The 26,847-nt window shown below is 41.5% G+C and overlaps 1 protein-coding gene across 7 annotated transcripts in view; it reads right to left on the reverse strand.

The window, feature by feature from the left end:
* Nucleotides 1–26,847, reverse strand: part of KIF16B (kinesin family member 16B) — a 302,464-nt gene that overhangs the window by 59,711 nt on the left and 215,906 nt on the right. For 4 of the 7 annotated variants that reach the window (XM_009436832.5, XM_009436829.5, XM_063803040.1 and 1 more), the window contains 2 exons: nucleotides 26,469–26,591; nucleotides 6,070–6,159 (listed from right to left, as the gene is read on the reverse strand). In XM_009436832.5, the coding sequence (XP_009435107.2) occupies nucleotides 6,070–6,159; nucleotides 26,469–26,591 (213 nt within the window). The remainder of the gene's footprint in view (nucleotides 1–6,069; nucleotides 6,160–26,468; nucleotides 26,592–26,847) is intronic. The other 3 variants (XM_063803041.1, XM_063803042.1, XM_063803039.1) reach the window with 1 other exon arrangement.

Consider the following 26,847-nt stretch of genomic DNA (forward strand, 5'->3'; position numbering starts at 1 on the left):
ATGCAGCACCTCCAGTGAAGAACTCAGCCTACTCATACAGTGAATCTGAAAACAGAATGGCAATAATGTTCGTATATGATTGAAGATCACATGCAGCAAATCTGTCCTTCTTCAGTATTACAAAGTACAAAAAATTTAGGTTTTTTATTCATATAATCTGTCATCATACAATTAAAACAAGGACTAAATTTTTCTTTGGTTTTTGCTTTTCCCCTGCTCTCAACCCCAACTTCCCAGAATTTTATGGAACCCAGTGTCTTCTTGTCTGCTCAATTCCTAAGTTCTGTTTGTATTAACCTTAGGTTACTTCTATTTTATTCAGAGACTTATCTTATATCTAATAATCAACAACTCCTTACTGCTTTAATTGGCTCACCACCCAAATGTATATAAAGTATTCCTGAGGGGTCTTCAGTTGACAAGCACATCATTCTCCTTAAGGAGACATTATAGTAAATAATTAACCAAATGAATGTGAGTGAACAGGGGGATTAGAAGGCTTAGCTGAATGATGGTTAAGGAATTCTTAAACTTTCTCACTAGGGTGATGGCTTTCAGGACTCTCAGTCTACCTAACGTAGTGCATTCTTTACTGATCTTGGTTTTTCAGAAAGTCTTTAAGAACATTTAAGCAATTATCAAATTTCTTCACAAAGAAAGTCTAACACATGAACCAGAAGACATATAGATATGTTCAAGAATGTTTACAGAGAAGTAGTCACAACAGCAATAATTGGGAAACTACCCAAATATTCATCAACAGGATTCTGGAAACCTGATAAGGTGACATGCCAAGTTTGTTATGAGACAACGTTGCTCATGCTTATGGTAAAAATGACACCCCTGACTCCCTGCCTCAATAAGTTGCATCTGGACAGGCAGAAATGACAGCTGTCTGGTGGGAAGCCATAGCTTTAGGATTCTCTGAGTGAGATGACTGGTAACTCAGCAGGCTGTTGGGACTCTAGAAATTCTGCCTATGGAGTTGTTATAAGAGACACTGGCTCCCGTCTGGCACGGGATTCTAGGCCAGAGTGGTTCTCACACATGCCCATGTGGGGCTCAACTCTGTACGTTAGCTATCACCTGGAGAAGTGAGGCAAGAACAGCTCTCAGACAGCCGAGTGGACTGCTCCAGAGACTGCTTGGAGGGCTTCTCCAAGCCCTTGTGCCCTGCTGGCAAGCAGTGATTCTTGTCCTGTGTCCTTTCCAGGGAAACTGACGCTGAGCATGGGCTATGGGAGTTGTGAGTCTGAATGCATAGCTGGACCCAGGAGGACTTCCTGATGAGTGTTGCAAATCATTCCTACTGAGGGTTAGATTAAGAAGAACTTTCACATTCCATGTACATATTGTTGAATAATGTCAAACTTTTATAATGAACATGTAATTTATTATTGGGGAAAAAAGATTACCAAAAGAAAACAAATCTCCATCAAGAGACCTGTCACACCAAACTGTTAAAAGTATATCCCCCAGGAGACCACGGCTAAACTCCAGATGAAATGTGAATGGGCAGGATATCATTTTAGACAAAGTTCCAAAAGACTATAGGCTAACTAAAACTAAAGTGTTAAGGTGACAGAAGAGTCTATCTTGGCAAGCATATTCCTAATTCTGTATATTTTGAATTCCAGTGTGCTTTTCGATATTTCTTAGCTTGATTAAAATTTTGGAGCCTTGTATGGCTAGGTAAATTTAATATGTGTCATTTAAAAATATACTATCATCAAACATTTTGTTACCCTTGCAATTAAGAGAGCCAGAATAGTCTTCTACTTCCACAGAAATAATGAGCCCAATCTGGTGAAGGAGCGAAGTAAATAAAATATGTTCCCACTTGGCTATAAAATAGTCACCCATGAGAGGAAATTTTCAGGATCCTTTTGTATCAACCCTTTGGCTTTCCTGAAAGAGTTAGGTCTTTAGCAAATCAAGTGATTTCTAGGATGTTGTCAGGCCAAATAGTCCACTTGGAGGAGCAGATTAGCATTATTTACAGAGATGGTAATAATATAAGCACTAATGAGAGCAATAATAATTGACAAATACGTAATAAACATTGATCTCAAATCTCAACAAATACTTAGCAAGTATGACTACGTGAAGCTGAGCTGCATAAGAGTAAAAAGAACTTTACAGGAAAAGAGACAGCTGATATTCAACTTAATTTTAAGCTTTATCTTAAAAATGTTAAATGGACAATGCTGTTGTGAGTGAAATAAGATTTAGATCTAGAATGACAGGCTACTGTGTTTTTAGAAATAATTCTTTTTTCCCATTTTTATATTATTGTTGGTTTAGAAACAGAAAGTAGAGTGCAATGGCCTGGGACTGGCTTCTGCTCATCAATTGTTTGATACAAGGCAAGTTATTTACATCTCCCACTCTTCAGTATCTGTCTCTATAAAACAAGGAGGGTAACAGCCCCCACACTTCCCAGTGATGTCCGAGAACCACATGAGATGTACAGCACGGCACCTGGCCCACGGTCAGCACCTTGTAAGTGTTGGAGTTATGGCTATGGACACAAACAACGGCATGGCACTCCTCGGGGTCTGTACCTTTCAACATGTGGTGTTTGTTTTAGGAGCTTACTACAAGGTTTCAAATCACCACTCTCATAGTCTGTTTTCCTTCAAATACATGCACACACGTGTTTGTGGGTTCTCCTTTATATATAACATTCTTTTGTCCTTATGTGAGAGTAATTATAAGCCACAAAATTAAACACAACATGGAGAACCAATTTCCATTCTTAGCTAACATTGAGATCCTGAGCCTGTCTTCAGGAAAAGAGGCTTCTGTGAGCAGAAGTCGCCTATGAATAGAAATGGTCTGAAGACTGAAACTTAGCTAGAAATTGAAGCAGAAATAAAAGCACTTTACTCAGTGTAAAAGAAATAAAAAAATTTTTCTTAATTATTCCTGATCCAAACAATAACTTGTATTTCTAAGAGAAGGTTCATAATATCTTTCTCCTTTAAACTTTAGGCTTATATCCTTCATCTCTCTTGATAGTTCTAATTGGGTGTTTAAAAGTATCCTCAAATTAATGTCTAAAAAGAATTCTGGATTTGAGCTCTCTAGCACCCCAACCATGCATACTCGGTATGGCCATTAAAATGACCTTTTAAGTGTATAAATAAAACCACTTTGTTACCAGGCTTAATACTGTCCAGTGGCTTCCCATGCACTAGGAATACAGTTCAAGGCTCCACATGATAGAGTCCCTTCCTACCTCTTTGCCCACATTCCTCTACCATCCTCACCACTTTTCCAGGCCTTTTTGTTCTTGGAACAAACCAAACTTGGTTCTACTGCAGGGCCTTTGCACTTGCTCTTCCCGTGAGTTACAATGTACCCACCTCCAGATTTTCATGGCTGGCTCTTTCTCAACATTCAGATCTCAGCACAAATTCCACTCTTTCAGAAAGGTGTGCCTGGCCTGCCCCACCTAAAGTAGTCCACTACCCAGCTCTCATGCCACACTGTCACAAGGCCTGGTTTTATTCACTTTACACAAGCTGAAATTGCCTTATTTATTTGTTCACTGTTTATTCTCTCTACTTCATGAGAAGAGGGAATGCAGCTGTCTTGTTCACAATGTGTTCACCATGCAGAGTTGCTCAATACAGATGAGTGAATTAATGAATGACATCAACTTGATTTTCTTCATTTGAAGGTTTTTAAAAACATATTTGTAATACACCCTTTTTCCTCTGGAAAATACTCTCATGTATATGATAATCTGTGTTCATTCATTTTGCCTGGTACCAAGTAACTTCTTCGACTCACTGGTTCATGTCATTCTTAACCTTGGGTATGTTTTCTTCTATTATATCTTTAAAGATTGTTTCTGTTAGGTTCATTCTGGAGTTTTCTTTAAAAACACAGATTAGAGTTGTATATTGGTGCTCTGAAAACTCTTTTAAATATCTCTCAGCTAATGTATCAACTTGAATGCCACCTTGTCAGGAGCCCAACCCTGAAACAACCTTGTACTAAAGTGTGCCCAACACCTTCTGCCCCACCATTCTTTATTGCTAGTTTTCATATAAGGCATGTAACTCACTTTAAATGGCAACTGCAACACTGCATGCTTACTCTTAAAGTGCTAGCTATTATTTTCTCCTTGTTTACTGTCTGCCCCATATTTAAGATATATAGAAGAAGAAATTTTTTTCTTGTCTGTCACAGTCTTACTGGAATCCAGAAAAATGTGCCTACACAGAATGGGTTGAAGTAATCAAAGAATCAATATAAAATAAATACATCCTGGAATGAATGTGTGTGTGTGTATATAAAGTCTGAGTGCTTTTATTTCATGGAAATTGCTTTTGCTAGGTATTGCTTTGGGAATTCAGTGAGTTTAATTAAATATGCAAAATCCATCCGTTATTAAAATACTGATGTAGTAACTTAAAACCAAGTGGTTAATGAGCTGCAAAGCTCACTTTAAAAACAAGCTGCTCTGTACATTTCATATGTACACAATACTTCTTTTAATTGTCAATATTGATTTCAGCCACGAAAATTAAACTGCAGAAACAAACTTAATAACTTGATTTTGATGTTATTACTGTTACAAGAAGCCTCTTGGGAACAAATTCCCACTTGAAGTTTCCTAAATTTTTAATAAAAGACTAGAGAGTGTGACAGCTTAGTAACAGAATTTCAGAGATAGCTTAAGATATGGTTTGGATGTGTGTTCCCTCCAAATCTCATGTTGAAATATGATCCCCAATGTTGGAGGTGGGGCCTAGTAGGAGGTGTTGGATCTTGAGGGCAGATTCCTCACAAACAGCTTGATGGTATCCCATGGTAATGAGTACCTTGAGATCTGATTGTGAAAAAGAGTCTAGGACCCCCTCCTTTCTCTCTTGCTCCCTGTCTCCCCATGTGACACACTGGGTCCCCTTCATATTCCACCATGATTGGAAGCTTCCTGAGGCCCTCACCAGAAGTGCTTCATGTAGAGCCCGTAGAGCTGTAAGTCAAATAAACCTCTTTTCTTCATAAATTACCCAGTCTCTGGTAATCCTTTATAGCAATGCAAACAAACTAACACAGCTTAATTCTACCTGAGCTCAAGATTCTTCTATACACCAGGGAACTATTTTATTTACAAAAAGCTATTTCTCTTTGTATTTTATATCAGATTTTAAAAAGGGTGGAAGCCATGAGAATGTTAAGGAAACATTATTTAATGTGAACCAAATTAGTGAACCAAATTTCTAACTATATTTTAGAATGTCATAAAAAACCATAAAAATAGTGCTCAAAACCAATAATTGGTGAAAGCAGGCTAGTTAGACAATGACTGTTGATTGATCTGCAGTCAGTTCAACACAAAATTCCCAGAAAGCTGGACCTAGATAATGCTTCCTTTAGTTGAAGTAAAATCATCATCATCATCATCATTACTTGGAAAACACACATTCCTTCTAGGAATACTTTGCTTAAAATTACTTGAGAAACCTGTGTTTGTTCAAAAAGGAAAAGATGACTAATGTATTAATACCCTCTGGATATTTGATCTGATGCATGAAATGCTTTCTGGTCTCTAGATAATTCTGCATTTTCTATCTACCTTTCCCTCTACGTTCAATGGCAAAATAACTGTTATGACTTGACTTCTCATTAAGTATAAGACTAAGCATGAATGTAGTCTTTCTTTTTTAAAGAAAAAAGTGTAAATCTATATGAAGAAGTTATTTTAATTTTAATAGGTCTCAAATTGAGAAGTTATAAATTGATTAAAATATGTATTTAAAATTTACCATAAAATTTATGAGAAGGATGGAGTTCACTTACTGTCATTGTAATATCACTTTCAAAATCTTCTGTTAAGAAAATGTTTAAATTGTGTAGAACAGAAATGGAACAAAGAAGAAAAATTTTAAAGTTATCTTTGATAAATGGGTTATTGAAGTAAGACTTAGTGACACTAATAAGCTAGTATCTGGAAGAGAGAGACAGAGAGAGAGATAACATTACTAATGCAATCAGCTCATTTACTTTATAAAATGAATGCTCTTAATCGGAGATAATAATTTCATAACTTACCTCTGCATACTTTAACTTCAATGTTTTATGCATTTCTCGAAAACGACTGTAACGCCTGAATACAGTCCATGTCTCATCTAGGACAGTAATCTATTAACCAGGAAAACCAAAATGAATAAGCATTAAGAAGCAAAAGTCACTAAAATTTTTCAAAAGAATTTAAAAATTAAATTTAAAAAAAGTGATTAGCATGTAAAATTTCTCTAGAACTGAAAACATTAATCTAGCTGCATAAATACAACTTAGAAATAATAAATGTACTTTACTTAAACATGCAGCTTTGGCTCTCAGATCTTGTTATAGGCAGCTTGTCTATGTAAAGTGAAGGGCAGATGGTCATCTCTTAATTGGTTATAAAAAGTGTCCCTTTTTATAGAAACACTTTTAAAGAAGAGGAGGTGGAAGAGGAAAAAAATCTCACTGCCTCTCAGTCATTGTTAGTATAATAACACAACAGTATATTTTGCTTTTTTTCAGAGGGAGAATAATCAATTCAGCCTTTAATAGGCTAGCTGGAGTGGAAACTCTGTTGCACATCAGCTCACATATGAAAGGTCACAGTGACAAGAAGAGGCAGGTAGACCACATCAGCCTTTACAATCACACCTAAAGCACAGGCCAATGAATCTCCAATTCCTTTCTCCGCTTCCCACCTTTCTTCTGAGCTCCAGACCCACATACCCAACTTGGCACATCTTTCTTCCCATGTCACCCAGGAACCTCCAATTCAATTTGTCCAAAACCATACTCAACATATTCCCTCCAGTCCCAGCTCTGGTATTCTCCATTTCAAAGCATTCTACCACCACCTACCCAGCAATGCCAGCCAGAGATGCTGAAGTCATCCCTGACCTCCCTTCTCTTCCTATCCCTGCATTCAAACAAGTGCTAAGTCTTGCCCCTTTTGCCTTCTAAACATTTCTTAGAACTTTATCCTTCCATCCTTTGCCATCAGCACCATTTGACTTTAGGCCTTTGGGTCTCCTGTGGACTCTGCAAGAGCATCTCCCAACTGTCCACCCCACATCTGCCCTCTCCAATCCCTTTTCTGCATGACTGAAAACAGATCTTTTAGAACTCAAATCTAACCATTTGATTTGGGAGGTGACCCTCCTTAAGGGGAGCTTCATGCTGCTCATAGAAAAAGACCTACATTTTTAACCTGCCCGCAGCAGCCTGTCTGCAGGCCTCTCCTGCTAGGTGTCTTCACTCCTGCTGCATCCCTGAATGCACATATTCTCTGCCACCTCAGGGCCTTTGCACAGGCCATGCTCCTTTATGGGAACTTAACTTGCACATAAGGGAAATGCTCTTCTCAAGCACAATAATTCAGCCTGATTCTCCCACATGTAAATCATAGGGCCATCAGTAGAAAGTAGAAACAAGAAAGAGAGAAGACACAGGTGGGCAGCTTTGTAAGGAGGAGTCTGAGTCCCAGCCATTCTTTGATTCGCTCACTTCCCAAAAGTGGCAAATGAGATGATCTAGGGTGTATGAGGATGTACATTTTAAAATTTTTCATCATTCTGGTTCTGTACTCATTTTTTACAATAACTTTTCAATTGTGGCAGGTTTCTTATGAGTTTCCTTGAAAAAGACATTTCCATAAGAAAACAAAAGTGAATGTATTTACAGAAAATCATTACAAACAAGAGTGCAGGTGCTCTGCAGCAGTAAGCATTTAAAGCTGGCAAGCACGTCACTTGAGCTTGGGAAACCCTGCTCCTGGCTGTGAGCTGGTTGGCCTTCCTCTCTGGCTTGCTCCTCCTCAGCAGACCCGACTGAGGCACTGAGAGCAAGGCCAGCACAATCAGTGAGGATGTGGGGGCTTCCTCTGGCCCACAGCCCAACAATTCACAGTCTTGGCTGCACACAAACCAGGTGGCAAAGACAAAACTGGAGCACAAGTGGGCCCTGCTGCCTTCCAACAGGGCATGCTGCAGCCTGTTTGCACAGAAAAGCCCAGGAAGTTAATGGAACCACTTCATGACCTGTGAGTAGTAAGATGCAGGATGTTTCACAGGTGAGACTATACTATACTGGGACTCGAGATTCCTCAGAAAGCCACCTCCAGAAGCCTAGGTTTCTCACATTCCTCAGACTCTGATGTTCCTGGCTCTCCTTCCTTCTCCTGAAATGCTTCCACTGCACTTCTTGGGCTCATGGGCAATCATCAGCAAAATCCCCCAGGACCTCAGCCTCTTCTGGAACATCCCTTTCATCTTTGCTGTAACTGAAACCCGGCTCTCCCGTGAGGAAGCACTTCCGTGGCAATGCTCTCCAGCCGGGACTGTCTTCTCCCCCCACACTCTTCATCCTACCGTGCTGGGATGGCGGTCGATACTCTTGTTCTTCACTCCAACTTCCAAATAACTGCTCCTGTATCCTTTCTGAACTCTCTACTCTGTGAGCATAGTGCTTTCAGACCCTGCTGCTCTACCCTCCTCCTTGCAGGCAGCCATTCACCCTGGTTGCTTCCCCAATTCCTTGAAGGTTTAGAGTCTGCTCACTGTCATCTGCTTCAGCCCTACTGATCTCCTGCATGATTCTTGGTAATTTCATTAATCACCCAGATGATCCCTCCAACACCCTGACCTCTAATGTCCTTTTACCTCTGCCCTGGTTTCTTCCTCACTCAACTTGAAAACCATGAGAAATCCTCATAAGCACAAAACCTCAAATCTGTCCCACTCTTGAAATTCTCTGGACAAAAATAAATCACAACTCTTGTTAAAACCAACTGTCTGCTCACTCCCTGCCTGCACCTGCCCAGCAGAATGGGGCTGAGGAATAACACGCCACCAAACAGACTGATCTCATTTTAAAGTCACAATTGCCACCATCAAGTCCGCCTCTGATGACACCCACCAATCATGCCACGTTTTCCAATTCTGTGCACTCTTCCATTCTCTTACAAAATGATTACTCCTCTTTGTCCTCAAGTCTTTAACACCTCTCTCCATCCTCTCAGCTGACAACCTTAAGTCCTTAAAACAAAATTCCAGGGAATAATGGGAAGAAATTGATGACATCAAAAATTTTTCAGGAATTTTGTTTTAATGGAAAGGACAGAAATGGAGTGGCAGACGGAAGGGAAAGGCAAGTCGAAATGGGAGTTTAAGATGAGAGAAATAATGGTGCGTTTAAATGCTCATGGAGTAATATGACAGAAAGGAGGCTGTGTTGGTGCAGGAGAGGAGAAAATTGTTAATTGCGGTGTCTTTCAGAAATCTACTCACCATTCCACCCAGACTACTCTTACCAAGGTTAGCAATGGCTTTTGTATTGCTAAATCCACTGGTCAATTTTTGGTTTTGATCGTACTCAGTCTATGGGAAGGATCTGACGTAGCTGTCTGATAGCGTTCTCCTCCTTCAAACATCTTTTTCATTTATTTCAGCTTCCACTGCTACACTTTTATCTTAGTTTTCTTTTCATCTGGGATTTCTCATCTCCCTGACTTCTAAACATCGAGTCCTCCAGGGCTCAATCTTGAACATGTTTTATTTTCGACCTGCACTCACTGCTTTGGTGACCTCATCCCATCTCACAGCATAAATTTACATGTGGATGACTCCCTGGATGCCTGTACCTCTCTCCTGAACCCAGACTCGTATATCCTACTGGCTACTTGACAAGCTGGCCTACTCAGATGTCTAATATGCATCTCACACTTATCATGGCTGCACTTACCAAAATTAATCTCATTCAAACCTGCTCCCCTTCCCCATCTCAGTAAATGACAATGCTATTCTTCTCCCTGTTCCATGCAAAAACTCTGGCATCATCCTTGATGTTTGTCTTTCTTGTTCACATCTCACATCCAGTCAGTCAGTGAATCCCTTCTTGCCAAGCTTCCAAAATAGAATGAGAAAATGGCCATTTCTCACTATCTCCACTGTTCATATGTTGGTCACCATCTTCTCTTGCCTGGATTATTTTTAACATCCTCCTAGTTGGTCTCCTTGCTTATAGTCTTGCCTCCTTCCTTCATTTTTTTCTCAACACAGGAGCCTAAGTGATCTTGTTAAACATTAAGTGTGATGGGGCCATTTCTTTGCTCATATGAAGCATCCTCATAACATGTCCCATCTCACTCAGGGTATGAGTTCGAGTTCTTCCAGTGATCTACAAGGATTTCTACAATCTGTCTCCTCCCTGGCTCTTCCACAACCACTTTCTTCCTTGCTCATCTAGGGTATACCCAAGATGCTACACAGCAAGTATGGCCTTAGAGACTTTGCATATGCTTTTCCTCTTTCTGGAATGTTCATTTCCCACATTTTCACATGACTAGCTCCCTCATTTCCTTCAAGTCTTTGCTCAAAAGTCACTTTCTTAGTGATTTCCCTGTTGGATATCCTATCTAAAATTGCATCCTCTTTCCCATTCAACACTGCTTACTCTTCTTCCCTAAATTATTTTTCTCCTTAGCACTTCTGATTACCTAACATGGTCTGGATTTACTAATATATCTTGTTTCTTGCCTCTCTTCCCCACTAGAATGTAAGCTCTAAGGAGAGCTAAGATTTTTACCTGTTGGTCACTGCACCTTAGAACAGAACTTGACACATCACAGGCATTCTGAAGAGTTGGAAAGGGGAGCCCCTAGATGGACTTGTCTTAAATATACTCTGCCTCTTAGTGACAATGAATCAGCAATGGCTTTTTAAAATCTCTCTGTGCAGGCCTCAAACAAAATCAGGATAAAGGAACTGGACACTCAGCTTGTGGGGCTTTAGCCTATGGTGTTTTCCTCTTTGTTGCTTTCACAGCTAATTAATGTTGCACCATTTTTTGAAATCTCCGAATAGTGAAATGGTACTTCGAACCTGCCTCACAATTTTGGGTATCATTCTTCTTTCCCACAGTGGCCCCAGTGGTCCTTATAAGTGATATCAACTTCTCTAATGAACTGCATACACCAAATGCTGGGGAGAACATGATGATATAGCTAAGTGATTTCCTAGGCAATAGAATCTAAAAGGCATTTAGGCACAAGATGACAAGACAGCAAGAAGAAGATAAAATCCCCGTCTAAGAATGTTCCCCCAAAAGCATCCAATACACCCCCTTCTGCCTTAATACCACCCTCCACCCTTGAGTGCTTACAATAGAAGGTGGGAGGCTACCATTGTGTGTGTGTGGAGCTGGGAGGAGAAAGAAAGATGGCCCAATGTGGAAAGAACTTAGCCTGCCCAAAGCCACCTTTTCTATGTACAGTTAAATCCACACTTAACATCGGCAATAGTTCCTGGAAACTAACTTTAGGCAAAACAACATACAGCCAAACCACATTTTCTCATCAACGCTGTAAAAAAAATGATGTTGAATGAAATGATGTCATTTGAGGAGCTGCTATAGTTGGTTTGCTTAAAGTTGCAGTTTCCAAGAACCTAACAATGATGTTATAAACTTACTGTATTCCTCTGAATTGAGCTTAGTGAGGTCAGTGAAGGTATCAGAGGAGTCTTTTTGTGACTCTTCTGGTGACTCCAGGAATCCTACCATTAATGACAGAGAGGGGACTCTCTGGAACCATTAACCCTGTGTATATAATAAGGTCTCAAAAATGATGAACAATGAAAATCATTACTGGCATATTCTGGGTAGTGATTTTTGCCTCTTACCTTACTTGATATTTTAATAAACTCACATACAGACCTCAATGACTTCTGCCCTCGATATTTCAGTTTACTGTCTAAACCAGTGGTTAGCAGCATCAGCTGCACTGGGGCACTGGCTAGAAATGCATGTTCTGAGGTCTCACCCACAGCTCCTTCATCAGAAACTCTGGGCTGGGGCCCAGCAGTCTGTTCTGACCAACCCTCCAGGGAACTGTGATGCAGGTTAAGGTCCGAGCAGCCTGGCTATAAACCACTGGTCATGTTGTCACTTCAAAATCAGATGTCTCACTACCCTCCCAGGCCAAAGCCCTTCGTGTGGCATTTAGGGACTTTCCTAGGCAATCCCAGCTCTCAGTGAACTAAAAATCTCACACCCCAGACAACGTGTGAATAAAGAAATATAGCATATTCGTAGGTCTTCTGAAGGGTCTTCTGAACGGCCTCCTCAACCACACACCCCTTTCTGTACCTGGAGAGCTCCTGCTCAGCCCCCAGGGTAGTGTCCAAACCATGATTTTTCCTTGGGCAGCAGCCCCATTCCCACTCCCTTCTCCCTGGAAGAATCATTTATTCCATCCCCTCCATGATCCCTTAGCATTTGGTTCATGCCATGATTAGAACACACAGCACAGGATATTAATTACATAATTAATGTTGCACTAATTGATTTATGTAACTAATACTAATTATATATCTCTCTACTTAGGAGATTTTAAGCCTTCTAAGGGTATAAGCTATTTGTCTTTGGTAGTAACTGGGGTGGGGTGGGGTGGGTGGACTCTCATTGCAGAGATACACATTTACTGAGCTCCTACCACGTGCCTGGTACCATATTAGATGCCAGTAGTTTTCTGAGAGACATACTTGACATTATTTTACTTTTCAAATTAGGTAAGAGTTCAGGCTTGACCTCAATTGGTAAAACAGAAAGCATGGCCTACTGGAGTCTTGGTTGCTGTTATTCTGTTCTGGTGGTTTCATTAAGGTTCACATGAATCAAAGATTATTGAATTAGTTACAATAGTATGACTGTAAAAAAAAACTGCAGAGAATATGGTGCACTCTCAATATATTTGTAACACGAGTTCATAGTAAGGCATGAGAGATTTAAAAATTCTTCACTCTTGAGATTTTCACCTGAATTCAGGCTAAATATGGGGATGAGCAAGGCGCAAGCTTCCCACTTTATATAACACATTTGAATATCCCCTTGTTTATCAACAAGCAAATAAGATGAAGATGATGAGTATCACCAGCAATAACATCAGAAATGGTAGACAAGGCAACTGCATGTATGATCACGGCACAGAAAAAGCGTTAAATCCTTTCCCTTGAATGGAATGCCCAGAGCTGAGGATCTGCTCATGGGAAGCTTGAGAAAAAATAGACAGAAAGGCAAAATTAAGAGACAAAATTAAAGCCCTTTTCTGTCCCAAATTAAAATTGGGCATGAAATGGGGTGCTGATGCAGAAGGGAGGAACAGAAGATCAGTACAACAAATAAGTCAGACCAAAACACTTAATTATTTTATTTAATGTTGAGAATGCAAGATATCATTACTGCATATATTTGAGGAGCAAATTCATTACTTCTCTCCCTCTGAGTGGTTTCACTGATACAAATCCTTCTTTCCTGGGCCATAAAATGATCAAGCGCAACTTAAACACCATAAACATGTCCTCAAGATGGATTGCATTTACTTATAAACAATTCTCAATTGAGTGCTTCCCACTAATTTATGTTATATACTTATTTTGCTGGTTTAAGGATTGCCAGTGTTAAGATCTGTCATCAGTAGATATTTGGTTATGTATATCTAGCAGTGTAAAGAGGAGAATCAACAGTTTTTCATTCAAAGAATCATACTCCAACCAGCTGCCTTTACACAGTTACTTGAAGAGTCCTCTTCAGCAATATTTTTTAAAGCAACATATGGGGGAGCTACTTCAAGCATATTTTTAAAAAATCTTTGTAATTAGTAACTGTTTAGAAGAAATAGTCTAATAGCAACCTAATATATACTAAAAAAAGTTTTGTCTGATTTTTGCAAAATAAAGCTTAGGCAGTGACATAACTATGAACATGTTTGAGCAAACAAGAAATATATTCCTAATGAACATGCCTGTATATAATAGTAACAAGCATTAATGGATAAGGTTTAATTAAAATCTCCTTACATACTATAGAAAATGAAAATTAATTTATACTCTTCCAGCTGGTGGGCCTCACAGAGGAAGAGACAAGATGCTCCATGTAGTATGGAAATAAACTATTGGTACTTCTATTTTTTTTTAAATCTTATTCTTTCTAGATCTCTACTTCTGAAAGTGTATCCTAATAAATACTATGTACAGTTAGTAAATGTTACACTATCTATACAGATAAAAATCAATATAGTGGGTGTGCCTGCTCAATAACTTTTCCAGCGATAGCTATGTGTGATTTGAAAAGTTTAGGCTCTGTGACTCTAAGCTGTGGCTGGTAAGAGATGCATGCAGGAAGACCTCAATGTTTCCAAGAGAGCAGAGTCTAATTCATTAACTAATTCTACTGAAAGTCTTATGCAGCAACATAACTATGAGTGTGTCTGAGAAAACATGAAATATATTCCAAATGTATGAATCTGTATAGTAACAAGCATTAGTATATTAGATTTAATTAAAATCTCTTAGACAACTGTTGCAAATGGTACTAAGCCAGAAGTAGTAAAAGAAGCCAACACCCCATTAATCACTTCAATATCCCAGAGAGATCACAGGCTGCCATCTGATTGCTCCTTGATGTGATCTGCCTCTGCCATCCCCAAATCTTTCTGAGGACAGACAGTGCCGGTGCTTTCTGATTTCTGTGGGCATGCACACCCCATAGGTGCTGACTCTGCCTGGCTATCTTCACTGCGACCTCTTCGTGGTCTCCTAGCTTACCTCCTTTCTCTCGGATCAATTACAGAGGCTGGACTCCAGGTTAGTCCTCCTGACACTGGGAGACCAGCACCTCAAAATCCCTGACTCTCTAAGCCTTCTTGTGGGGCCCATCAGAACAGTCCCCTAAACTGAGTGCCTATGGTGTCAGCCTGCTCTCCTGGGTGCTGCCCTGCACGCTGAAGACAGCCCCCTAGGAGGGTAGAATGAATTTACACTACAGGTATGCCATTTTAGCTCAGCAGTCACTCCTACTTGGAAATCCTTCCAAATTCCATTCTCTGCGATGAGTATTTCAAAATGTTCTAGATTTTTCCGTCCTTATAATGAACTCGGTTTACTGAGATGATTAGAGTCACCTAAGATCAACTCCCTGAGTATCCTTTTAGCACATTTCAAAATGATGCTGTTGCCACATTCATTTCCCTTCCTTCAAAACCTCTTCATCCTCACTTAATTTTCCTGATTCACTTCTACCTGAGAGGAGAGCCCCTCTCCAAGGTTAGCCTCCTTCTGCACTGCTTCCTATTACTAAGTCATCACTTGTCCTTTTCTACCGTTGGGCCTCTGTCTTTGTTGTTCCCATGGCCCAGAACACCTCCTCTCTCGTCTGCACTCACTGAAATCCACCCATCGGTCTCAAGCAAGCAAAAATGTACATCTGCCTTGACGTTTTCCGATTATGCCTCCATGAGCCCATTGGCTCCATGCTGCTCAATTTTTCTCACGTGTTTCTCTTCCCACACTTAATTGTCTCCTGAATGGATGAACTAGTTATTCATCTTTTCTGTTCCTTGGTATCCTGATGCTTCTACTATGGTCTTTAAAAAATTATATTACAGGTACCAAATATTTGTTAAGCAATAAAAGAAATAATGGAGACAGTGGCACTCACAGCCTCTTTTCAATATACACTTTTCTGAAACATTTTCTAATTACTTTTTCATCCTGAAGTGTGGGCAACGGTGTGACCTGCATTATAGTCCTTTTCTGACTTACCTGTAACTGTTTAAAGGTTTTAGAAAGTAGGCATTACGGGATGTAAGAGGGCAAATTGTAAAACAAAGAAAGAGAAAATCTCATTTACCAAATTCCCTTTAGAGAGAACATTGATTTAGAAAACATACTGTGATAAACAATTTTAGGGTAGGTAGATATGAGGCTCCTAAAAGACACGTTAAGAAACAACAGATAGTCTCTAAACTGCCTTTAGGAGGGTGGGTCCTGTTAACCTACACAGTTTAGGGATAAAGGCTGAGCCAGTAGGCTGGAGCTGAACTCCTAGGCTTAGTAAGGTGGCAGCACTTGGAGCTCCCAGGAATAGCTAGGCAGGAGGAATGGAAAGGCTGGTGCTCTTGGGAGAACACAATAGTCTAATGGGGTATTTTAAGTTATTTGCTCTGAGATATATCTGCAATGTATCCCCTCCTCTGGCTCCATTAGGGACACTTTGGGAACGTTCACCGGCTTCTCCTTCTGGGGAGCCCAAAGGAGGGCAGAGCTCTGCAGCCAGGTGGGAGTAAAGGAGAGACTCGGTCAGCAGCCATCCAGGGACACAAGGCAAGGGAACAGTTGCCATCTGGACCATGTCCGCAACTGTGTAACAGTTCCTAATCCAAGCAGGCTTCCCCCTCCAGTGCAGTGGGCCCTGTGAACCTGAAGCTTGACCAACTGCAGAAATTCTGTTCAAAGGTACTTGAGGGAAGAAGCTGGGCCTCTGCAGGAAGAGCCTGGTTCTAAAGACAGCACATTGCACAAGGAAAGGGCAGTCCAATGCCAGTCCTCGATCTGCCCGTCTGTGGGTAACACAAATGGGAGGTGTATGGAGCTTGGAGAGTGAAGATTCCTGAAAGCAGGGGAGCCGCTCAAATAGGAGATTCTACAGCCATCCGATTCAGGAAAATCTCAGACACATTTCTATGCAGATGCATCACCGACAAGTACAGAAGGTGCCTCAGAGCCTCAGGCTTGTGAACCTGGTCCAAACCTGGTGTGCTAGGAAGCAATGAGCCTAGTGATTGACTCCCAAATTACACTCACACTCGAGGCAGCTATGAAGTGCTACTAAGTCCAACAGGGCTTTCAGGCTGGCCCAAATCCTGCCTTTTGCAATAACCAGAAATAATGACTTCCCGATGCTTTAACTTCAGCATCTTCAAAACAGGCTGTAATACCGCTTATTTCAGTATACTTACCTCACAGGGTAGTTTGAAGGTAAATTTGATAAAATGTGTGAAGGCCCTGAGAATCTGGGAGATGGGGGCCTTTAAGTACAAGATTGTCACTGATAAAGTGCTTCCCCCTCTGCCAACACCTCTGTGAAGCAGGTGAGGTATACGGCGACTTATTCTACTTTAACACGGTGGGAAATTGCGAGAATGACAGTCTAAGCAATTTTCCTTTAAATTACCCAGATATTCAGAGGCAAACCAAGGAATGTAAAGTCTCCACCAGTCATCAGGAGATAAGAAAATAATGAAAAGCTCTAAATTAACTCTGACTTGGATCCTGACTTTAGCCCAGCAACTTATTAGTCGTGTGATTTTGGATAAATTACTCAGTTCTTTCAGGTCCCAATTTCTTCATCTGTAAAATGCATTCATGATTCCTAACCTGCAGATGAACTAAAAAAATGCGAAGAGACTAGACACAGTGCTTGGACACTCAATAGACGGTGACTCCTGGCACTGTGATTCCGTTCTTAAAAAGGCGTTATATTATTCATTACTGAAAGGTAAGCGTATCCATGGGTAGCAACTGCAAAAGGGAAAGTTCAAACGATTTTGTGATTTTAAAACAAATTTTATTCTAGGAAGAGATGCAAAACTCCCAAAATTCTGAAACCAAGGAAGGAGGAATACTAATATAGTCTTATAATAAAAAAATAGAAATTTGAGTGAAATGGAAATTGAAGGCATGACCATAAAATAATAACTGCTTTTCTTCTGTGCTTGTAACTCAATCTCATTTCTTCTTAGTCACTTCTTACACAGGAAGCATTTACTTTGTGAAGATAAATATGGCTGTCCAAGGAAGGGCAATATAAAAGATCAGTTGGTTTGTGTGAAAACCGGGAAAGAAAAAAAAATTTTTTTCACTTTTCAGTAGAAGACTGAAAGTTTGCAAAGAGATGGGATGGGTGATAAATTTTTAAAAAATCCTAGGATAAAATGTGATTCTTCAATTCTTAGTGTAGTTACTTTCACTTGCTATTTATGTTTTAAAATAGTACAGAATCTGAAGATTTAAATCTAGGTGGACATGGCATAAGCAACACTCCATTTGTCTCGGCCGTGCTAATACACGTGCAGGGAGATAATCCATCAGTTGCTAATAAGCACAGATTCAGATGCCAACACTCTACACTTTCTGAACATCTATATTCTATCAAGTAGGGAGTATTTCCAAAAGATGTATCTGTACAGAGTTTATCTAATAGACTGGAATGGCTCTTATTTCTGTTCTGCCAAATAAAGAGAAATTTCTTGGACTGCAAATGTGATTGCTTGAACTCCCAAACTGCAATTTTTCTAGGCATTTCTTCTTCATGCTTCCTGGCAGGCCAATCTACCATCAAATTCTTCAGGTTTACCAAAGCCTTAACAACAGCCCCAATTTACAAAGTACCCATGACTTGGTCAGCATTCAAGGCAAAAAGTTAAAACATACACAAAAATAACAGTAGATTTTGAAAACAGGCAAGGATTTGAAAACGACCATTATCTCTAGGGCAATACTAAAATATAGCCTCAACTTATAAATGTGTAGAAAGTAGTGACATTTGGAAGGTACATTAAAATGAGTAAGTAAGGGAACAAGTATGGCTCAGTGCACTTAGACCTGACATGAACATTAGGTATCTTGATCTACTAACTAGCTGTGTGGCCTTGGGCAAGTCATTCATAATTTCCTAATTGGTGAAATACAAATACTACCCCCATTTTGGTACATTCTCCAAATTTGTGGAAATGTCTAGCAAAATGCCTTGGGTAAAGAAGGTGCTTGATAGATGTTAGCTTCTTTCCTTGAAGAGCTGCAATTGCCTACAGAGATCAGTCAAGAACGAAGGGCAGTGCGGTCCAGTGCGTGGATGTTCAGCGAGAGCAGGAGTCTACCATACTATCTGAGAACATCCAGTTGTGCTATAGAGGATGGATGCAGCTAATTAGTGTTAAATACAGCCAGTAAATAAGCAAGAAGCTTATGAGGTATAGGCAAATCTCATAGGATCTGTCAAAACAGATCTAGGATAGTAAGCAAGTAGCCTGTGAGGTACAACAAAATTCCTAAGGTGTGCAAGATGTGTTAAATACAGGCCACAGGTTGATAAACTGTAAGACATGCCAAAGATAGAATAATTTTAAAAAACCAAACATGATGGAACAGATGAGAATGTTACTTAGGGACGGAAAGGGAGGGAAATGCTACCTCATGATATGCACCCTCTGGGATGACAGCTAAGTCTCCCCTGAACTGACCAGCCTTGATGACAACCAGCCTGGTCCCATCCTGGTACCATATGTGCTCTACTGGAGAAGTACAGGTGAAACCCAGGACTGCTCACAGCAGGTGGCTGGCTGGGTGTGCCTGTGCCTGCTTCCTTTCATGGAGAAGGTGCACTGGCTCTGGGCACCCTTTGTCTGTCATGGCCCCTCATCTAAAACTTCACTCTGGTCCTTTTAAGCACATAGTAAGTACGAAAGGCTGAGATGACAGAGAGGGGACAGATGAACTAGTTGTGACCAGGGGTCAGATAGAACACTCGGCCCACCTGCTAGCCCACCATCAGGGTGCCACCTACCCCTCCTTCCTCTACATCTCTGTGTGCTTTTGAATGCTCTGTGAGCCTTTCTGTATGGTGCAGTTGGACTCTGAGCATCCCTGGAGGCCACCATGTCATCAAGGTGATTTTCTCCATGACAGGAAATCCCAAGGTCTATGGCCAAGTGGAGGGCACACACCTGCCCTAAGAGGAGCTGCTGTTTTGCCGTACGAGTGCTGCCTTGCAGGAATGTTGGCCCTAGTTCCTGCTTTTACTGACTTTTCACAGGATCTTGGCAAATCTGGGTTTCTATGTCAGGTCTCCCAAGTTTTAAATACTGACAATTCATGCAAAATTTAAAAAATCTGTTCAGGCCAACAAAACCCCATATCCTCCACCACCAGTTTGCACCTGCTGCCTCGGGTTAATATTGTTCCACGACTTTGTCAGTCCCTGGCCCCACGGTGCCTGCCATGTGGTTCTTCAGTTGTAAAAACAAGATCCAATTTGAACTGCTGCCCTGCAGTTTTGCAATTTAGCATGTCTCACTTCAGGCTCTTTTAAGTTCAGGGAGGACCCAGCAGATGAGATCTCTTGGCCCTAAGTGTCTAGGGCCAGACTGACTGAAATTAGAAGGGGGAGCTCACAGACCTAAATTCACACAATGGAAAGGAGAATGGCTGCCACTGACTGGGGTACTTGATAATTATTAGCAGATGGTCGACAAGTTTTCCCTGGAACACTTCTGTGAGGTTATACATCCTCGTTATCATTCATTACTCATGTTTTCTCTGCTTCTCCCTCCTTCTCAGGCCACTGATCAGGAGTCAGAGCAGAATGAGACAAGAGGAGACTGTTACTATGGCACCTAAACAAAACCCAGATGATTAAAATCAGGAAAGCTTTTGTCCTGGACATCGTGTGTGTGACCTAAGTTGTCTGTGTGTAGTTCTGCATTTCTTGGGTCTCTAAGTGGACAAAAGTGATACTGGTCAATGGGGCTGATGCCCTGCAGCCATGTGAGAAAAGGCAGGCACTTGGGAGCGTAGCCGGAATGCAGAAGGCTCCTTAGAGGAGATAACAATGGGACACGTGCTTCTAAGAGCAAGGGGCTGGAGGGTGCCCGGCAGCCAGGACAATGTCCAGAGGGTGGGCAGGGGGCATACAGGTCTACCTCTCTGTTAAGGAAAGCCAAGACAAAACAGATGTACCCTGCGGGTGCTGAACTCAGCCCAGAGCCAGGACATGGGTATGCTGGAGCGCTGGAGGGTGGTGCTGAGAAGGCGGGAGGGAAGGTGGGGAGGAGGGAGGAGGGAGGCTTTGGCATGCTTGGACTCGGACACAATCAAGAAGCTCGACTCACCCACACTCTCCCTGCATGACTAAGAGCCACCAGCCACATCACGAGGATGAGCAAGGGGCAGAATGGCTCATCAGTGACTGACTCCATCAGTGTGGATGGAGCATGAGGAGCTGGGTGGAGGTGGGGGGGAGGTTTACAAAGGGCACACGGTCACTCAGTCATCACCCAAGCGCCAGACAGGCTGTGCCTAATGAGAGCACCTGTGGCCAGGCTAGCATGCATCACACTGCTGGGTGATCCACTGGGTGACTGGTACCAGTCAGGCACGGGGTGGGCACGGGGGGGGTCTGTGTCATACAAGACTGACAAGGGCCCTGGGAGCTTGTACCCACAGGGGAAGATCAGCAAACAAGACAATGACTGAAAATAACCAGACTGAAAGCAACACGACTGTGAGCTGTGACCTCGGTTGTGAAAGGAGGGAGTGCCCCTGGTGACAGGATGGAGAACAGGGCAGGGGGCACTACTGCAGATGACCACTCAGAAAAAAGATGAGACAACAAACTCTTCTGCCGATTACTTCCAGATTTTACGAGAATAGAAACTCTCGGGAAACAAAATATTAAAAAATAAACACACCAGTGTTGGCTTATTTCTTTATGTTACCGTGTTGACATGTAAGTTAAAATGCAAGGGATTTCAAACAATGCTGGAAACACCAGCTTATTTCTACGACATGAGTGTGATAGTCTCTGCTCGTCTTAACCATCAATTTCCCAGGCCCGTGTTTTGTGCTATGCTGAAATGTGATTTCAAAATTAAATTTTACCCACTCTGGTCCTAACTAACTGAAAATGGCAAGCATAACGCAGCGTAACTGATGCCACGTGTCAGTGACTGAGAGGCATGCGAAGCAGGGTTGTAAGATGACTGCTGTCATCCGGTTAATGGCATTACTTGTGGCAGGTGCAGCTGAGCACAGGCACAAATTTTGCAGCTTCATTCTGCTGACCAGCAGGTGACACACAGCAATTTTCAGCCTAGAACGTGCTGTTCTCAGAGAGAAGCCAGACTGGCACTGCTTCAGCTTTCCCCACCCCATCTCTATCTCTGCCACCAGTCAGCAGGACATGCTTCTGCAGACACAGTCCCAGACGGATGTGCTACTAGGACCCGCAGGAAGGTACAGCTTCAAGGGTAAGAGGAATTGATACTCTGACCCAGGGGCTCCTGGGAGGAGTAAAACAAAGTGGGGAGAGGGGTGACACCAAAATGATAACCTTTTGTATCATCAGGTAAGAATATTAAAACAAACACCAACAGGAAAGAAATGAATACACAAATTGTGACATATCCATACAGTGGGATGCTATTAATATAAAGAAACAAATTACTGTTATACTCAGCTACATGGGTAAATCTCCAAAACATTACATTAAAGGAATGCAGCCAGATACAGAAGATAAATGCCGTCGGATCCCCTCTCCATGGTTTGCTAGAGCAGACACGACTAATCTGTAGGTGCAGAGGGCAGATCAGTGCTTGCCTTGGTGCCGGAACATGGGCACTGACTGCAAACGGCCACCAGAAACTTCTGGAGGGCCTGCAAAGTTCCAAATCCTGACCAGAGGGCTAGTTACACGGGTGCATACATATGTCAACACTCATCCAACTACACTTAAAATGTGTGCTTTCACTGTATATAAATTACGCCTCAACAGAGTTAATCTTAAAAAACTAAATGAGATCAAACAACAAAAACCTGTCTACTTATATATCCTCAGTTATTTCATAAAAGAGTTGTTTTTAATCCCCCCAAATAAAGCAGGTATAGAAGACAGTCCTTTTGAATTAAATAGATTTTGGTTTAATGAAAAACTCTATGATTCTCATTTTAAAGACCCGTGGTGGAAACCTCCTCATGGCCCAGCAGGGGTCAGAAGATGAGCATCTGGGAACCCCCGTTGACTTTCTGCCCTCCCTTGAAATCACACGCCCTGTGTCCTCCCTGGAACATTCCCTTAACAGGCTCCTGACTACTTCACGTGGCAATGGGCAGACCAAATTGGAGCTCCCACACTGGGGATTAAAATGAAAATGGCCAGGAAGAAGCAATGATTTCAATGACTAATGAGTCCTACCTAAAAAAAGGTTGGCAGAAGAGCGCAGGAAGCAGAGCGGGTGAGGAGGGCGAGGGGAAGATGACAAAGGAGAACCCGGGCAGCTACACCCCTGGCGTGCTGTCTCCCTCCTGGGGCCCCTCAGGCCTCAACACCAAGTGGGCCCTGGTGTGGTCACACAAATCAGCTGGGACCCTAAATAAGCTGGCAGTGACACCAGCAAGCTATACAGCAAACAGGGGTCTTATACCAGGGGGTGTCAGACCCTGCCCTGCTGGTCACAGAGGGCACAGCGTCTCACTGTGTGTACTCAGGACCATCATGCGGGATAACGAAAAACAAAAACTGATTTTTTAAAAGAGAAGCAGCAAAGATTTTTCTAAATCATAAAGTGTAATAATATATCTATGTATGTACATTGATGTTAAATCTCCCTTCAAAAAAGCTTAAAACTGAAAAGAATAGTCTCTTTTAAAAATCCTACTTTTTACCTTAGCCTCCTTAAATAGCCACTGGTTCACCAAGAGGAGAATTTAGTAGTAGCCAAAATATTACCATATATTACCATAACCATGACTATTTGTTCTAGAAAACAGGGCCAACGCATGAAATGTCCAAACGACTGAGAGAAAAGGTCAGCAATCTAAATTTTAAATTCCAAATGCTGAGGGCAAGCAAACAACCAAAAAGAAAAAAAAATCCCAACAAAATCCAAAACTCTCATAAAAACATAATTGTACATCAAAAGTCATTAAGGGGACCTCACAGTAAACTCTCACTCATCCCATTTTTATTTTTATTTCTTTTTAATAACAAACACTTATCCAACACTTAGTATGTGGCAGGCACTGTTTCAAGCACTTTACACATACAAACTCATCCACTCCTCATACCAACCCAATGGGGTGGGGTTTATGATTCCCATTTGACAGGTGAGGCACAGTGAGGCTGTGTGACCTGCTGAGGTTGCCTGGAGATGGCAGGATATGAGGATTGTGGGGGCAGGGGGAGGGTATGCTATTTAGCAGCTACCTCTTTGCCTGGATCGAGGCTGTTTTTGTTGTTTTGTTCCGGGGAAGGCCTGTATAGTCACATCATGTCTGTTTCTCATACTACCCCATGACAAGATATCCATATGGGGTGGAAGGCTTCCACACACCTACCCGTCAAGGTATCAGGAGGCCCTGCCTAAATGGAGAACTAGACATTCTCCAAGTTGGTGCTAACACATTCCTGGTGCTCATAATTATAGCACCTAAGGACGAGCAGAAAAAGGAAGCGGAACAATGACACGCTTCAGAACTTGCTTTGAGAAATGCAAAGAAAGCAGAGCTCTGTGGATTTGGATTTTATGTATCTTGAAGTGATCGCCTAGATTCCATAAGGCCTCATAGAATTTTCTGTATTTGGTTTCTCTAACTTGCATGGGCAGTAGCATCTTCACAATTTTGGCCAAATCTGCACACCACCTGATTATTATTTGCTTGTAATTTTTATTTAAATCAATGCAGTTTTTAAAATATTAAATATCTTTTTATCTGAGTTCTATACATGAAATTGATTTAACAGTTATATTTTATTAACACATTTATCTGTTAAAGTAAAATAAATCCATGTACCAACTAAAATCATTGCATGTACTTCACTGCTGTTGAGTTCTATGTGCTGGGGAATTCTAATTCTGAACTAATGGAAGCCAGTCTTCACTCTCTAATTAAAAAACACGGTCATGATGCAAACACAACTTCCGAAATTGTTTTTATATTCATGTATAATCACATAAATGTACAAATGGAATTCTACACACACACACACACACACACACACACACACACACACACAAAATTTAGAATGGTTGAGAACAAATGAAAAAGAAATTGACCAGGAGATAGATATTAGGTCAGGGGCAGTGGGAAGTAGTGGATCAAGGACATAGCGTAACATTTAAATAAGAACCCACATAATTGGATCAGCAAAGTTAAGAATAACAGCAAAGGCTGGGCACGGTGGCTCATGCCTGTAACCCTAGCACTTTGGGAGGCCAAGGCAGGTGGATCACGAGCTCAGGAGGTGGAGACCATCCTGGCTAACACAGTGCAAACCCTGTCTCTACTAAAAATACAAAAAGTCAGCCGGACGTGGTGGCACATGCCTGTAATCCCAGCTACTCGGGAAGCTGAGGTAGGAGAATCTCTTGAACCCGGGAGGCGGAGGTTGCAGTGAGCTGAGATTGCGCCACTGCACTCCAGCCTGGGCAACAGAGTGAGACTCCATCTCAAAAAAAAAAAAAAGAGTAACAGCAACAACACACAGGCATTATGCTTTCTCAATGAAAACCTCAAATATACAAACTGATGCCCTGTTTTTTTTTTTCTTTTCTAACGGAAAACTTAGTATATAGAAATAAAATCCTAAAAGTCTGGTTAGCTAGAAAAGAAGTTATTTACATTATTTCCTCAGGAAGGTTGAAAGAATGTGACATCTGAAAAGAGGGATTCCTCAGAGCCCAGGGCTGCCCTGAGATGCATCAGGGGTGGGGACAGGCAGTGGAGACGGCTGGCTTTAGGCTCCTTCCTCCCTCCCCACTCCGTGTGTGCCCAGCAGCTCTAGGCTTCCCTGCCTTTTACGGTGTCCTTCCACATAAGATATTCTTTGAACAAAGGAGTTTCACAGATAAAATAAAATCTGGAGACCACTGGTACTTTCCAATTTCCTCATTGTATCAATGGGGAAACTGAGGCTCAGATGACTTATGGCTGCTCAGCAAATTGCAGCGGGGTCACAGTCTACAGAACTCAGTGTCCAGATTCATGGTCTGCTGTTGATCTGAACAAAACCACCTACAGCCTCCAAGAACACCCTTATGCATGCATACACTGGTGATCCTAGTGGACTTCATTACATCAATACCCTTGCTGATCCTTGAAAAAAAAGAAGTGTGATTTATCATTACTTTCTGGAGAAGAGGATGGTGGCCAGCAACATTATTTAATAAAGTGTTATGAGTCAATGAAAGCAAATTAGCAAAAAGATGAAGTCATTATTTAGAAAACCATGACGTAAGGAAACAGGCACATCTCTTCCTGAAAAGTTGTATAAATCAAGAAACACCTGAAACAAATGAGGAGGGCTTCCTAATTCATAATAGAAACAACAATGAAAATAGCAGTAGTAATAGCAGCAATAGCTAGAATTTACTGTTTATACCAGCCACAAGATGTGCACTTTATATGCACTGATATTCCTGTGACATAAATATTATTAGTCTCATTTTTACAGATGAGAAAAATTAAGACTAAGCCCATGGGGAGGGTGACCAACTGTCCTGGTTTGCTCAGGACTGTGGGGTCTCCCAAGGTGTGAAACTTTAAGGGCAGACGTTAGGAAAGTCTTGGGCAACCTGGATGGTTGGTCATCCTACCCGTAGGGTGTGGGTGATAGGAATTCCATTTCTGTCTGCCTTACCAACACCTTCTATGAGGTAACTTCCTTCCATGTGTTACAGTCAAGAGTTTTACAGACTGGTTTAAAGAAGGGCAGGACCAAATATTTTACAAACAGGATATTCACATGCAGCTTCATCCCCCTTTTGAAAAAATAAAGACAGATAAAGCACTGCATAGTCTCCAACCTCCATTCTCCAGAAGAGTCAAGAAGACACTCACCTTGACCTCAAACTCGAAGTGTGCATCCTTTCCTTGCCCGCAGAGGACGTAGCGTGGGATACTAATTTTAATTGGGTCCTTCAGGTCATCTGGATTTGCGCCCAAAGAGCGAGAAACCATCCGCTATCAAAGGCATGTCAGACAGGGAGAACAAAGAGAAAGCAGAATCACTCCACTGCACATATCCTGCTCGGGTAGGAGGGAGAAAATGTGTTTCAAGTAGAGAAAAGAGCATCAAACCAGTAGGGTTTATTGAGAAAAATGATGGTTTCCTTTGAAAGAGAAAAGCTAAGCCTCTCTCATAACAAAAAGACCATTATTTTAGGTATACCGTTCCAAGGAGTTAGGGCAAAAGCACTATGAAGTGTTTGGCTTTGAA

This window comes from Pan troglodytes, chromosome 21, assembly GCF_028858775.2.
Source record: "Pan troglodytes isolate AG18354 chromosome 21, NHGRI_mPanTro3-v2.0_pri, whole genome shotgun sequence".
Lineage (NCBI taxonomy): Eukaryota > Metazoa > Chordata > Mammalia > Primates > Hominidae > Pan > Pan troglodytes.